This window comes from Colletotrichum jinshuiense, chromosome 7, assembly GCF_051148585.1.
Source record: "Colletotrichum jinshuiense chromosome 7, complete sequence".
NCBI classification, from domain to species: domain Eukaryota; kingdom Fungi; phylum Ascomycota; class Sordariomycetes; order Glomerellales; family Glomerellaceae; genus Colletotrichum; species Colletotrichum jinshuiense.
In genome coordinates, this window is record NC_139314.1 from 267,772 (window position 1) to 282,929 (window position 15,158).

The window sequence follows — 15,158 nt, forward strand, 5'->3', positions numbered from 1 at the left end:
GAATCATGGGTCTTTTCTTTCCTTTTCAGACGTTATATACTAGGCATGCAGAATATTTGTGCGTGTAGTAGAAGTCAAGCCTGGGGAGCAGACTTCGACTTGGAGGATTACGGACGAGAGACACAGCACAGATATTATTTATTTTTCCATGGATTCAGCGAAGACAAATCCTCAATTCTCTTACATCTACGTAGCAGCACTATTAAACCAGGGAAGCTTCACTCTCCACAGATAGCACTAATCAGAGACAAGCTCAGAAAGGAACATGCCCCTCGGGCCAAGGGGTGAGAATGGCAACCAAAGGTATTATCGATGTTCCGGTGGTCTTCTCACAATGCACCAATGCCCGCGGTGCAGGGACACGAGCCGACGGGTCCAAAACATGCAACGAACACTGAGAAGCGTGGTCTTCTCCTCTGCCTCTCCCGTCAAGTGAACAAGATCTGATGGGAACAATCAACCTCTGGCGATGCCCCTCTTGATTTTGTCGCAAATATACTGACCGGCACTTTTAAAGTATGATCATTCTTTGCACATTATTTGCGTATGCTGACTACAAGCGCTCTTGCTGGATGCGACGCAACGCGACACACGGCATTTTGCTGAGGAACGGCAAGACAAGACGGGGCAGGATGGGTCGGACATCGTGCGCCACCTAACGTCTTTGGGATTATCCGTGTAAGGCAATCGGTTGCCTTACGTGGTGTTGGCTCCGCTGGCACGGGAATCAGTGGTCGGGTAAGCTGACCTAGGCCGCAAGAATCCATCGAAGTTGGTGATCCCGGGTGTTTGCAGGCTGAGATGATTGGGTGTATTGTTCAATTTATCAACGATCCCAGACCTGGAAAGCAATGGGAAGTGTCGGAGTCGAGTTGGAGTACTCTGCATCACCTCATGTGATTGCGGTACCAGCGCATGCTATGAAGACTCGACCGAAGCAGTAGGCTAAGATAGCCGCGTAAAAGGTAATGAACCTGTGGGTGAGTCTGCTTCAGAATACCCTCCGGGTTAAAGCTGTCCAACCAGAGGAGCCTGAGAGAAAGGGGAATTTGCGTCACAGAGTAGCGGCATTCGAGATGGAAACTAACCTAGGTCAAGTGAAGCTTACAATCATCTAACACTTTAAAGGGACGATTGAACTGCGGGATTATGTGCTGGCATTGTATTTATTTTCCAATACCTCTGCTTCTTTGGTTTTTTAACAGTCCTAGGCACTTGGGAACGACATGCACGTTTGCCGCATGATTGGTGAAGACGTCCGGATAAAGGAGGTTCTACGGAAGGGATTATCCGCGCAGTCGTTAGCAGGTATCAACTATAAAGTGCGGTGGCTTATGACGTCATGCCTCAACAAGATAAGCTATCGCATGGCAACAAGAGAAAATGCAGTCATATAGAAAGATATTAGGCGACGCAAGTTTTAGCCTCTGCCTTCACTTGGGCTAAGGAAAATGGTATAGGACGGTCGTTGTGGCGACAGTGCTCAAGTGAAGCCGGTTTGGCCAGCAACAGTTTGTTTGGACATGACACCATGACTCAACTTTGGCCTAGACAAAGGTACTCGTGCCACACTTCTCAGATCCGCATCCACCCTCTTTGAATGAACGTCAACCAGAATCTACAGCCCTGGAGCCCCGGCGCAGGGTTCTCCACCCCTCTCTTGGAATCAAGCCATCAAGATCTTCGCGCAAGCAACAACAGCAGTGGTCCAGTAGAAAAGATCCACGATGGTAGGGGGTGATGGATGGCGTCCAGCGTCCAAGCAATGTGATAGCTACGCTTGGGCGTTCAAGTTGTGCGAGTGAATGTGGTAAGTCATTTCCACGTTTGGATTTTTTTCGCTGGGAATTGAAATTCGTACTAACCACAGTTGTGGGAGCCCCACAGAGAAAGATTACATGACGTCTAGATCAGGCGAGCTGCTTTTATACTATGTCTTGCTGCTGTGCTAGACTTGAATGTTCTCGTGTTGCCGCTTTAACACCATCCCCCGGCTCGTGCCAAGAGCGAGTGGGAACTGCCTGGGTTGACAACTGACAAAAGTCGAATCTAGCAACCCTGAAACTGTCGTTCACATTGTCAACCAACGCAACCCCTGTTCGATCCTGCACCATCCCTGCACCGTGCGTTGAAGAAATAATGGCCAAGAGCCTGTGGGGGCCGAGTATTTGCATCGCGCAGAAACCACCGCCGTAGCCGCCCCCGGCCGGTGAGAACGCCGGCGTTGGACGAGGAAGAAACCCCTGGCCCGTTCACTTTCTTCTCGCAGCTGGGGACCAAAACGGTCTCTGTCTTCGCCCCTCCCTCTAAGCTTGCCTGCATAAGTCCCTCCTGGCCATATGTAATATAATAATGGCCTTCTGCCGTGACTCGCAGACGCCCCCATTACAATTCGCCAAACGTCGATTCGTCTGCCATGGCCATTTTCACCGTCGGCAACCTTGTGTTGCTCTCCATCGCCTACGTCGCGTGGAAGATCCTATACCAGATCGTCTACTATCGCTTCTTTCACCCGCTGGCAAAGTTTCCCGGCCCGTTCTGGGGCTCCGTTACCCGACTATGGATCACCTATCATAACGTCAAGGAGGACGAGTGCCAGGTCAACAGGGAACTCCACCGCAAATATGGTATACAGACTTCTCGCGATACCCTTGCGTGATCAATGCACGTCTTCAGTTCAAACTAACTATAGCTAAGGCCCCGTTATCCGTATTACGCCGACCATGCTTCTTGTTAGTGACGCCACTAAGTTACCAGAAGTTTACTCCCGTAATGCGAATAAATCTAAGCATTATATCACTGGTAGTTTTGGTAAAACGGAGTCGCTATTCAATATGCAAGATGCGCGCACGCACTCGCGCTTCCGCAAAATTGCCGCGGCGCCCTACTCATTCAGTAATATCCGCAAGATGGAGCCACTCTTCGATGCAAACATTGAGCGCTGGATCGCTCAGCTGGACGAGCGCTTTGCCAACGGCAGCGCCCGCTTCGATTTCGCTCCCTGGGCCGTCTACATGGCCTACGACATCATCTCCGAGGTCGGCTTCGGCCAGCCATTCGGCTTCATTGAGGAAGGCAAGGATGTCGAGGGCCTGATTCAGGGCTTCCACGACGGCCTGGTACCCTTTGGCATTATGGCTCGCCTGTACCCCTTCACCAACTGGATTAAGAGCACCTGGTTCGGCGAGAAGTACCTGGTCGCCTCACCCGAGCAGGACTCCGGCATCGGCACCCTCATGCGCTTCCGCGACAGGCTGATCGCCCAGCGGTTCAAGGACATTGAGGATGGAACGACGGACGGCCGTGTAGACCTGTTGCAAACGTGAGTCGGTTCTAATAAGCCACTATCCCCCACTCCTAGCCAACCTGCTGACAAAAGCCTTTCTCAGATTCATCGAGGCACGTGACGAAAAAGGCGAGCCATTGGAGCTTGAATACATCAAGGCTGAGATCCTACTGGTGCTGCTTGCGGGCGCCGATACTACGGGTACCGCCTTCCAGGCTATCGTGCTTTATATTATGTCCAACCCGGACGTCTATGCCAAGATGATGGCTGAGCTGGATGCTGCTACGCGTGCTGGCCACTTATCCGCAGTGCCGCAGTATGAGGAGGTACAGCAGCATTGTCCGTACTATGTCGCGTGCGTCCGCGAGGCGATGCGCCTTAACCCGTCGGCGCCCAACATTTTCCCGCGGCTCGCGCCTGAGGGTGGCATACAGCTATACGACCGGTTCGCACCTCAGGGTACTGAACTCACTTGTAACCCATGGCTAGTCCATCGCGACGAGGCCATCTACGGCGCTGATGTGGACGAGTTCCGCCCGGAACGTTGGCTTGAGAGTGAGGAGCGCACTAAGGAATTATTAAAGTATAACATGGCTTTCGGCTACGGCGCTCGCGAGTGTCTGGGCCGCTACATCGCTTGGATGGAGTTATTCAAGGGCCCACTGCAGTTCTTCCGCACCTTCAACCCTGAGATCATCAACAAGGAACAGCCCGCCCGTTATCTCGTCAAGGGCGGCGTGAGCTACTTCGAAGACATGTGGATGACGATTAAGCGTCGACCGCAGGTACAGCGTGTGTAAGATATGCAGGTTGCGTTGTAAGAGGAATTGATATGGTCTAATTAAAAATTGCATACACGAACTTACACATGACATATCGGTTTCGTCAATCGTCTATCTTTGGCGTTGAGGTCACGCACTATGTCGGTCTGCCGTGCACAAGGCTGTATGTATGCAGCTATGCATTCTCGAGACCTGCTCGAAGACTTGTGTGTTTTGTACTTTTTTTGTACCACTGATTCCACTGCTCTACACTTGATCATATATCCGAAGGAGGAAGCACTGTTTACCAGGATTACCGCTCCACACTTCCCTTGTCTGGTGTTACGTTCCAACGCACCGCCACTTTAGAACCCGCTGCGCCCCTGAAACGCCTGCTTGTTTTCGCCCACGTCGCTTCCTTCGTCGTAATGCGTGCTGACATGAGTGTGCACGCCAATCTTGCCGGATGGCGGGTAATTAAGGGCTTCCTCGCTGCTGTTGTCGGTGTCGCCGCGGCCAATCTTGGTATCAAAACCGCTCTTGGATAAGCTGCGCAAGGCGGTACCGCTCTTGTCGCCGGTGCTGCCGTTTTTGTTGTTGCTGCCGCTCATCATGCGGAAACCGCTCTGCCGGCCGCCGCTAGCACTGCCGTGACCGCTGGATGCCGTGCCAAGCAGACGAGGGGCGTAACGCTTGGCGATGACCTTCATACTCGGGATGGAGGCCGCGAGGATGCCAACGTTGGTCTCGATGACAGACCAGTACATAGGCTGCGAGATTGCCCAGGTGGCGTCCTCGTTGACGAGCATGTCGGGAATGAACGTGATGCGGATGACGGAGGAGATACAGGCGCTGGAAACGGGTGCCAAGTTAGATGTTGCTCAGTCAGCTAGGGGTAAGGGGAATAGTTACAATAGACCGAGGCACAAGATCACGCCTAGACCGATCTTCTGCTGCTTAGGCACTTGTAGCTTAATGACCAGCGGGATGGGAAGCGTGTAGGTGAGGAGGTCGGTGAGGATGTTGACCGCGGCGTTGGCGAGGTAGAAGGCATTGATGTCGATGCATGTCTTCTCGGCGGCGAGGATGGTGATATCGTAAGCGGCCTGTACTGGACTGCACTGGAAGATGCACACGAGCACGTTCGCGCCGGCCTGGCAGCCCACGACGCCGAGCATTACGATGGCCAGCTTGCGCAGCGTGTTGTCACCAAGACGCATGTAGAGCGCCAGGGCGGACACTTTGACGAAGCCTAGGCATGCATTGTAGAAGATAGACGACAACCACACCACCTGCAGATACATGACGAAGTTCTCGGTGCCGAGTTCCATGACGCGACCGATGTGCGACCCCAGCCCCAGGTGCGTGGCGCGGATGGTTGCCGCGATGAAAGCCCATGACAAAAGGGCGGCGAAGATGATAAGGACTGAGGCTACCGTGTCAGTGGGACAACCAGGCGGCGGAACAGGGCGTGCGTACCGTCATCAGGGCCGAAGGACCGCACGAGGATGGCGCGGGCCCAGACGCGAAGGGCTATGACGACGAAGGTGAGGATGGCGAAGACGAAGGCCACGGTGAGAACCGTGGGACTCTGGGTTTCGGTCATGGCTTTGGCCAGTGGTGGATTCAACTAGCAGCAAGACGGAGTGGGTGCGGCTCTCTGGCGGACAGACCTCACGGTGATGCCCGGCAGCAGCAGCAGCAGCTTTGTATATCCGCAGCCACGACCCCAGGGCCGGCATCCCAGCTTGCACCCAAGCATAAGAACGACGCAATAAATTCAAAATGCAGAGAGACTCCTTGTGCGGGGGGGATGGTAGCGAGAGCCAGGCAGCACCAGGGGTATCCGCGTGGAAGCGATTGCTACTTTCGGCTAAGGAGTCTGGGTTCGTAAGGTAGGATGCCAATCTCGAGGGAGACTGGGCTTCCGTTGGAAGTTTCCCCGAGCTGCCCATTCTTCGCGGCCTTGTTTCTTGGGTGCCATTAGGTTGTCAACTGTACCAGCACATTGTGCCCTCGCAGCAGCTGTCTATTTCTGTTGAAGATTGGCAGGGGTGAAATGAAGGCTCCTGGCCCAGACGTAACGCCATAACCGTCCACAGCGACTCACGCTGTGGTCCTATTGCCAAGCGAGAAAATTTTAGATACCCTGCTAGTGTAACCGTGCCGCAATCCATTCCCGCTACTAATGGCCGTTGGCTTTCAGGGAAGTGGAGGGACGTTGGTTGTAAGCCCGTGATGCAGGCTTGGCGTTCCGGTGCAGACTTGGCGTGTCGATCGGCCGGGCAAGGAAATATTAGCAGCGAGTCGCATTACGTACGGCTGCGTAAAAATCTCATTTGTTGGTTGGCAGACGTCCTTGGGCACATTGCGCTCCTGCCGCCAGCGGCACGGCCGGGCGGGAAACCGGGGTCAAAGCCGCGGGTGGGGTGGAAGCGGGGGCGGATGGGGACCGGGGAATGATCCGGAACTGCGGTGGGCACCATCAGTGGATAGACCAGCGATCAGCGTCGAATAAGCAGCTTCCCTATCGCTCCAAGTGCTCCATATCGGCTGCGTTGTGCTTGAGGGTGCTGCGGTTGGACCCGCACTACTAACAACAGCGCTTTTGGGTTGGGAGAGGAGGGTAACAAGTCGAAGTGGTCTAGTAAAGCGGCGGGTGCCCAGATAAATAACCGAGGTAAAGGTCCAAAAAAATATTGCTGAAACCACTATTTACAGGCCAGCAGCAACAAACTGATTCGTACAGTCAAACAATTATTGACTATGGTGAGCCGAAGGCCGATACCAAAGCTCAAATTACGTCGACCTTGCTAAGGAAGAATGTCAGTGAGGAAGGCATCGGGTAGATAACGTATAGACTTCACAGAGCTAGCCGTCCTTGGCGGACGCTGGTAGCGCATCACGTGTCTGCTCATGCAGTGCTGCGGCTTTCATTCTAGTAGGGAGGACCGGGTTGAGGACGAGGGAGAAGTAGACAACCCGTCGTCGAGCACTCTCAGATTGGCGCTGTCGCTAGAGAACTTTTCGGAATTAGCCTGGGGTGGTGCACCACAATGCAAAGACAGACTGGCATCTCTCTACTTGAAGACTTTGAGTGATGACGTGACGGAGGGCAGGAAACACAGCCAAGCCACAATCTTGTGCCAACATTCATATGAGGCTTCACTGGTGACAGCAAAGGTTGTTCATTCTGAGTGCACGTTGAGGCGCTTAGCAATACGTACTAGATGAGTCATACTAGAACTGGTAGTATAGGGAGGTCTCTCTGTGCTGAAAAGACTTAGGCATAGATATTTAGGATATAATAACAATGAATTATATGGGGAAAAATTATTAATGAGGTGAGAGCAGTAAAAACAAAAGAGCATTAAGTGGTCATTGAGAAGAGAAAAATATCGACTTGTAGTTGTAAAAGAATCGTATAGACACTCGTAGACTTAGCGACAGATAAAGGCAACTAGGTAGGATATGATTTTGTATACTAGACTTTTGTGAGTGCTATCGTCCGAAATACAGCACGTGAACTCATTACACGTAATTATTGACACTATTCTCCCAGACGCCAAACCTGTTTCGAATGGGACAATCTCTTCCACATCACCATGTGTCAGCGGTCGGAAGTTCACAACAAATCGTACCTAGCATACCCAGCTATTCCCTGAGTGCTCAACATTCCGAACATCTCTAGGCCCTGTTCGGTGGATTAGCACAATTGCTGGGAGTGATTGATCTCCAGAAGTGTCTAGCATACCTCAAGGAGTAGGATTCGTGTCCATAGGCGTGGAACCCATAGATAGAGCTTATGGTGCGAACTCAAGGCTAATATTGAGGAATGGCCAGAGAGACTGGTCCTTTCTGCTTATCTTCTATTATCAAATACCCCCGAGACTGTGTCCTAGCATATAGCGTCTACATGAAGTAGAATAGTCCTAACGTTATTGACAATTAAATTTTCCGCCTGCAGACGGATATTAAGTTCGACATTACTATAGCAAGGAGAGAGACGTTCTAAAAGCTTTTGATTGACCCTGAATTCCTGAAAGATATTCAGAATCCGCCTCAGACTGTGGCAGACCGTCATGTTGACCAATGGCCCAGCACCTCTGCTGAAACAAAGCAGCAACCTCTTCGTTCAACGCTAAATTTAAGCCCTACGGCTATTCAAGCTTCTTCTCATACAACTCAATAGGAACAACCTTTCAATCCGAACCAAAACCCGGATCACATACCCCCTATACACAACTCACATCATTGGCCAAGCTCAACATAGACAGGATGGCGGTAAGATACAAGACGTGATGTCCTCAACTCAAAGCTGCTTGTCTTATGAGACTTCTACTTCAAACCAGAATTTTCAAGCCAGTACTTAACTGGCGCCTTGTTAGTAATGTTGAAAGACGACGAAACCTTCGATTTCTACTACAACCATCGACTTCAACGAGGCTACAGATCTCCATAGCCTCATCGCTTGCTTCAGGGAGCACTTCTGAATAAGAAGAATGCCTCTTAGATATCTCTCTGAATGGCGTGATGCATCTTTATCTTGAATTAATCGCAAAAATTCCGATATACCGAAAAAGAAGTGTTTGAGCTGCCCTTTAGGAACCTACGAAGATCTACATATTTCAAGGCCTTTGAAGTAGAATTTGACAATTGTTCCGCCGACCGGATAAGCCCAATCTCTAAAAATCGGCTAACTTCTGGGTTGTGATGGCGGCAGCCAGGGTGCACAAGTCAAAGAGTTGGTGCTGTGGTATTTTTGTCCGAATTGGTTGGTCCCACCCTGGCTTCTCCTGAGGACCGCAGCTGCACCTGGTAGGGTTGTGGAGCAATACATAAGTTGGTGTTCCAACACGTCCCAACATATGTGTTGGAACTTTCCTTCTTACCCCTCTTTTCATCCGTCCGAGAACCGCGGGAGCATTTCAAAGTTTCAAATAACGGCTGCTAAAAGACCTCGATAAGAGTTTTCTGTTCCATTTTTTTTTAAATTATGGCAGACGATAAGACTACACAGGCTGCAGCCTCTAGCCCCATACCCGCAGAGCCCTCCACTCCTGCTGCTGGAAGTCCCCAGATCGCAACAACGCCAGCTGTCGCGTCAATCGAAGTCGACGATACGGAGGAGACATCCTCACTACAGGATGGTTACGAGAGCGGCACCGACCGAAGTTCTAACGCCTCCACCTCCCTTGCGTCGAGCGTTCGGGACTACAACTGGGAGAATAAGCGTCGCTATCACAAGTTTCGAGAAGGTCGCTACACGGTGCCGAACGACGAGGCTGAGCAGGATCGCGAGGACATGAAGCATGCACTGGTGATTCACATTTGTGGAGGAGTTTTGCACAGCGCCCCCTTGGAGAATCCGCACAAGATTCTTGATATCGGTACCGGTACAGGTATTTGGGTAACAGAAAGTAAGTGCTCTTTCCTTGACTAGGTGCCTTCTATAAATATTTCATATACTTACTATTGTAGTGGGCGATGAATATCCAGAAGCCGAAATTACTGGTATTGATCTTAGTCCTATTCAACCCGACTTCATACCGCCCAATGTACAATTTCTGGTAGATGATGCCGAAGCAGAATGGTTGTACCCTGATGACTCGATCGATTACATTCATTTAAGACATATGGCGGCATTCGTTAAGGATTGGCCAAAGCTGCTTTCACAAGCATATCGGTAAGTATCCCGTTGACATTTGTGGTTGTAAATCTGTATCTAACTACGTTAGGGTTCTTAAACCAGGCGGTTGGATTGAGTTCCAAGAGCTTTGCTGCAGAATATCATGCGACGATGGTACTGCGCCACCTGAGTATGCGCCCATGAAAATGATCAGCCTCATCGAAGAAGGTATGGCAACATGGGGCTTCGAGCTACTTGCAGCAGAGAAACACCCAGAACGTCTCATGGCAGGAGGTTTCTTGAACCAGGTACACGATGTCAAAAAGGTTCCTCTTGGGGCGTGGCCAAAGAAAGAGGACCAGAAGATCATTGGAAAATACGCACAGGCAGTGATCTATGACGGCTTACAAGGCATCACAATGCGCCCTCTGACGAGGGGTTTAGGCTGGACACCTGCTGAGGTCGAGTTGTTCCTCATTGAAGTACGTAAGGACCTACTGGATCCTTCGAAACACTCGTACATCTATTACCATAATCTGTCAGCCCAGAAGCCGCTAGCGGAAAGATAGATGTGTCTTGAAGACTGGGGAAAAGTCCACGTAACTTGGGAGGTTAGCAAGTCTACACACCACTAAATTGTTCCCTAAATTGCCCGAGAAATTAAAATACATCACCTGCTGCCTATAACTTAGGATTACACAGTGCTCAATTATGCCGTGTCTCATTCCCATCAAGTAGCTCAGGTTATAATATTGGATTACGTGACCAAAATACGGGCAGGCGGTCAGCAGCGGCGGCAGCAGCGGAGCCCGGAGATTACGTCTCCGGGCTGACAACAGCTATATCCACGCTGCCGCTGCTGCTGCCGCCAATTTCCTACTTCTCTTCTACATACCGATTTATAGCTTCCGAATATACCATAATGATCTTCGGTGAACTCCAACCCGTACGGGTATCCCTGTGATACCAACCTATACCATGGAGTCTCAAAATAGGCCACCCTACCTGCAGGCCCTTACTCAGACGCGGCTGCATCCTAGTATCCTGTTGCAACTAATAGCAAGAATTATGACCAGATCATATTTTATCCTATTTATAAATTTATTGAGAGTATGTATTTAGAAAAAAACTAAGCAGGAAATATATGATTTTAGAGTTAATGTCTACAGGCAAGTGTCATGAAATTAGAAACAGGCAACAGTCTTTCATATTCCATGCTTGTAATGAAATAAAGGCTGTACCATGTATATCGCCCGCTAATCTGTGTTCTAACACCTACCGACTGACTGATTTCCGTTCCCATCGTGCGACACCCTAAGAATAGGGGCTGGAACACAAACAAGTAGATTACCATTGCCGTATGCGAACAACTAGCCCTGAACAAGATTCTCTACACGAGTTCAAACGTTCATAACGTAACCAGCGCCACGAGTGACGTCATTCCTAGAGTATGAGATGTAAGCTTTCCTGTTTATCAACTCTTACCTACAGATTCTAGGACCTGCTGTGATGATGAAAGCGGGATAATAATACCACGGACTCCACTGGTCTGAACGTTAGCGATAGTGCAAAAGATGCTCATAGCGTCAGACACCAAAGAAGTCTGGTTGTCTAGGCTAGCGAGCTAATTGATACAGGTACCAACGCCAGGGACCTGACGATTTCGCCTCCGGTCTGTATATTATCTATGAAGTCTTTAGGTTATTTTGGCTCACATACAACCGTTCTCGCTGCAGAACTAGGGATTCCGTTCATTTTCTGATATCTAAGCCAGTAAGAGTTGTATTGACTCTAAGTCTTCCTCTACATTGTTTTTGTCAGAACTGTCGGGTGCTTTTTCCTTAGGTATATAGAGCGGGAAGAAATAACAGAAGAGTTATGACTGACTCTTTTATCAATACAGCATCTTTCCCCTTTACCAAGAACCCTTTATTCGCTGATTCCATCTTTGAGCCAAGTCACACCACCAGCAATAACCTGGTAGATTGCTCCATTAGGAGACATCTGCGTTGGCGCCACATTGTTGTTGTAGTTACCACCGGCTCCAGACCGCACCCGCCAGACCAATTCTCCGGTTTGGAAGTCGATGGCTGTGAAATACCAAACGTATTCTCCATTACCTGCGAGTCCTTCATCCTGGGTGTACGAATAGACGAGGCCATTTGTAGTCGATAGGCTGAGAACACTTGTCGACCGAACGTTTTGAGTCCAACGTACCTCGCAATTCCCGTCGGTGGAGATGTCTACGCGAGTGATCCCGGGAGCTAGTGGGGCGAAGTCGTTGTAGCGGCCGTTGACATCATTCGAGTCGCTGAAATCCTGCAGTTCCGGGGCGCCATAATTGTTGTTGATGATGACGCTGTAGGTAGAGCCATCGAAGTACCCGACCATAGCGTTCTCGTTGGCACTCGCGTTTGGTTGAAACAGCGGTACTTGGCAAACAAAGCTGGAGTCCCCGCCTGACAGACTCCCTTCGTTGTTCTGAACTTGACGGTATACCACAAGGTTCACCTGAGTATCGGCATTGTCCGTCATGACCACGAACTTGTCTCCCACCAGCGCAGGAGTAGATCCGGACCCCCGGGAAAATCCGCCAGGCTTCGCCGAGCTGCCTGCCGCATAGGTCTCGTTCCAAGCCGCTTTGATCTCCCCGCTACTAGAATCCACCTGAAGAGCATACATGTGTCCCGTGTTACTGCCGTTGGTCTCTGATGCTAAAGGACCAGTGTTGAGGTAGACTGTTTTGCCATTGACAGCGATCGAGTTCTCGACCCTCTGGCCATCAAACCTTAGTGTGCGCACTAGGCCATCCAGAGTCACATAACCGACGATCGAAGAGTCTCCAGTGTCGCCCAACGGAGACAGACGCGTAGACACGAACCAAACGTTTTCACCCTCGTCAGAATAGCTGATTGTCGCAGCGTGACCTTCCGGTAGGAACGATGTTAGGTCAATATCACGGAGCTGGCGGAAGGAGGTGGAATTGGCGCTATCAACACGCTCCATTTGGAAGACGTGCCCCTCGACCGTGGGGATCAGAATAGAGTCGCCCATGACAGTAGCGTATGGAGATAACAAAGTCTGGTTCTCAGGCGCCCATGTTCCCAAAACGTCCATGGTTTCCGGGTGAAAAGCGGCGATGCAGAAATGTGCGGTAGTCGCATCGCCGCAGACTGAACGAGCCGTGAGACGGTTGTCATCGTGCCAGTACTGAGCTGAAATCGCCACAGAACGGCTCGATACGAGGGGCGAGTTGCCAAGAGGGCCTGGCCAGTCATTGGTTCTGGTGTTGCCGCCATCTTGATGGAAGCCGACGACATCTGGGCTGTATCTAGTTTTGGGTCGCAGTGGCATTGATACCGCTGGGTTACCGATGAAGGAAGCGGCAGAAACGTTCTGGCTGTCCAGAACAACTCCAGTGTCATCGGGTATGGTCGGAGAGGCCTAGAGCTGTTAGGCGAAAAGGCGTACTTGGCAGTCTAACGAATGGTGGTTGGTACTTACAAACTGGCCCGAGACGGGTTGAAGCCGGTGGCCAATGGCCAGAAAAAGCAGTCCAAATTTCGCTGTGGAAATCATGATGAGAATTATTGTTCTGAGAATATTGTAGAGATGTGCTAGAAGTATGAGATTATCATCGAGAAAGTGATGCATGCAGCGTTTCTTATATGCGAGGAGGCTGCCCAAACCAAATTATTGAGCCCCTGGAAACAATCTTAAAGCTATAAGTGGCTATTGGCAAGACTCTTTGTGGGACCAAGTCTTCACTATTCACCGCTAGCATAGATATTCTTGGCAAGGCGGAGCTTTTTTGGCGTTGCTATATTGCCTTCTTACGCCAGACTTGACTGGAATTCCATCCAATGTTACTAAGAGACTCCCCTGTAGTGTTGCAGATGAGTGAGAATATCTCAAATTGCAATCGAAAGTAATACGAGAGCCACCTTAGCTAAGGTGTAAACATACCATCCTAAATTGTTCTAAACCCCGTGTATACCAACGACTGCGGAGATTGTGTTGCGCTGCTGAAGCGCAATGCCCGCCCAAATAGGTTCCAAGGCGCAAACCCCGCGCGAATGGGTTCCCGCGCGGAAGAAAGCATTAAGTTAGGTGACAAAAGCAAGTTTGTTGATTCAGAAGAGGCTGTGAAGTGGAATACAAATCGACGACCGGAAATTAAGCAAATACACAGCCTCTACGACAAAAAAGGGTTACAGTTCTACGCTACGGTTTTTGTATTAATAGTCTAAAGAAAGGGAACCAACGAGATGACGAGGCCCCGGGTTCGTATGATAAGAGGCCTCGGGTTCGTATATAAATGCTCGTATTCGTATCAGTCGTTGCATGGCGTGCAGCACAATTCGTTTTTGGTATTCAAAAATAATCGGGGCACGGAAATTAGTATTATAGACTCGAACTCTTAAGTGGCCCCAATGTATAGAGAGCTTTAGCGCGCCATATTACTGAAAAGTCGTGCGAATCGAAGTTGTAACTACAAAAAGGCGGCTTCGCCACATTAAAAATAAGGACCTTCCTGCCTTTTTTGGTAACAAATCGTCTGGCTTCTTAATGTTCTGTTTTAGCGGAAACCCCTTTTAGTAGGCGGAGGTAGTAAACTTGAAAGCTGCTTCAAAGTCAACGGCTTTCTTTACCGGCTTGGCGACATACGTAATTCGACATTCAATGCCGCTAACCACTATCATGACCGCGTACCTAATGCTTCTTGGTCACAGAGGCTTCTGCTGCTAGTCTGCACCAGCAGCCACCAGCGGGTTGTACCCACCGCTTGTGGCAGCGTCGGCTGCGACGTATCTTGTCAGGGGTCACAAGACGCCATTTTGATTTTCCCAATTCTTTCTCCAAATACTCGTTGCAATTAAAAAAAAAATCGATTACGTTACACTGATTTCGCAGTAGCATTCTCTACACCTTGGCGAACATGGCGTTTTAGGGCACTCAATAGGATAGGGGGCCTGATGTTGAATTACCCAGCCAGATTATGGGGAGGCGGTCAGCAGCAGCCGGCAGCCGGCCGCGGGAGCGGAACCCAGAGATTTCTCTGTTGGTATCACATGATACTGTCGTGTCACATGTCTACACGTACGGATTGGAGCTCGCCGAGTATCAATATAATGTGTTCGGAAGCTGGTAAATCGGTATGTAGAAGACAAAGTAGGAAGTTTGGCAGCAGCAGTAGCTAAAATATAGTTGGTGGCAGGTTCCAAGTATAATCTCCAGGCTCCACTGCTGCTGCCAACCTTCCTACTTTCATTTCCATCTATAGACAGAAACGATTACACCTTTAAATCCATTGCCGGTATGTTGACTACCACCTATACGGGTATCTGTTACGGTCAGATATCCGACAGTAGTGTTTCAGCTAACAGAGCGGTGAGGTTGATACTCGAACATTGGTCGTTCGTGCTGTAGGTCGTTTTGCTAGATCTAGGCTCCAGTAGGTGTATGGTGATCAATCATACAT

At 50.1% G+C, this 15,158-nt stretch overlaps 4 protein-coding genes across 4 annotated transcripts; 2 read left to right on the top strand and 2 right to left on the bottom strand.

Annotated features, from left to right (window-relative positions):
* Positions 1–2,416: 2,416 nt before the first annotated feature.
* EsH8_VII_000078 (cytochrome P450) lies at positions 2,417–4,086 on the top strand (the record flags this gene model as incomplete). The annotated part of the gene is made up of 3 exons (XM_083270211.1): positions 2,417–2,627; positions 2,698–3,322; positions 3,390–4,086. The coding sequence occupies 3 exons, from the start codon at positions 2,417–2,419 to the stop codon at positions 4,084–4,086; spliced, it is 1,533 nt and encodes a 510-aa protein (XP_083127768.1).
* Positions 4,087–4,412: 326 nt separating this feature from the next.
* Positions 4,413–5,653, bottom strand: EsH8_VII_000079 (uncharacterized protein; the record flags this gene model as incomplete). The annotated part of the gene is made up of 3 exons (XM_083270212.1): positions 4,413–4,899; positions 4,960–5,473; positions 5,527–5,653. The coding sequence occupies 3 exons, from the start codon at positions 5,651–5,653 to the stop codon at positions 4,413–4,415; spliced, it is 1,128 nt and encodes a 375-aa protein (XP_083127769.1).
* Positions 5,654–9,043: 3,390 nt separating this feature from the next.
* Positions 9,044–10,245, top strand: EsH8_VII_000080 (class I SAM-dependent methyltransferase; the record flags this gene model as incomplete). The annotated part of the gene is made up of 3 exons (XM_083270213.1): positions 9,044–9,467; positions 9,529–9,733; positions 9,786–10,245. 3 exons carry the CDS (start codon positions 9,044–9,046, stop codon positions 10,243–10,245), a joined length of 1,089 nt encoding a protein of 362 aa, XP_083127770.1.
* A 1,360-nt stretch (positions 10,246–11,605) lies between these two features.
* On the bottom strand, positions 11,606–13,255 carry EsH8_VII_000081 (uncharacterized protein; the record flags this gene model as incomplete). The annotated part of the gene is made up of 2 exons (XM_083270214.1): positions 11,606–13,120; positions 13,181–13,255. The coding sequence occupies 2 exons, from the start codon at positions 13,253–13,255 to the stop codon at positions 11,606–11,608; spliced, it is 1,590 nt and encodes a 529-aa protein (XP_083127771.1).
* Positions 13,256–15,158: the final 1,903 nt, after the last annotated feature.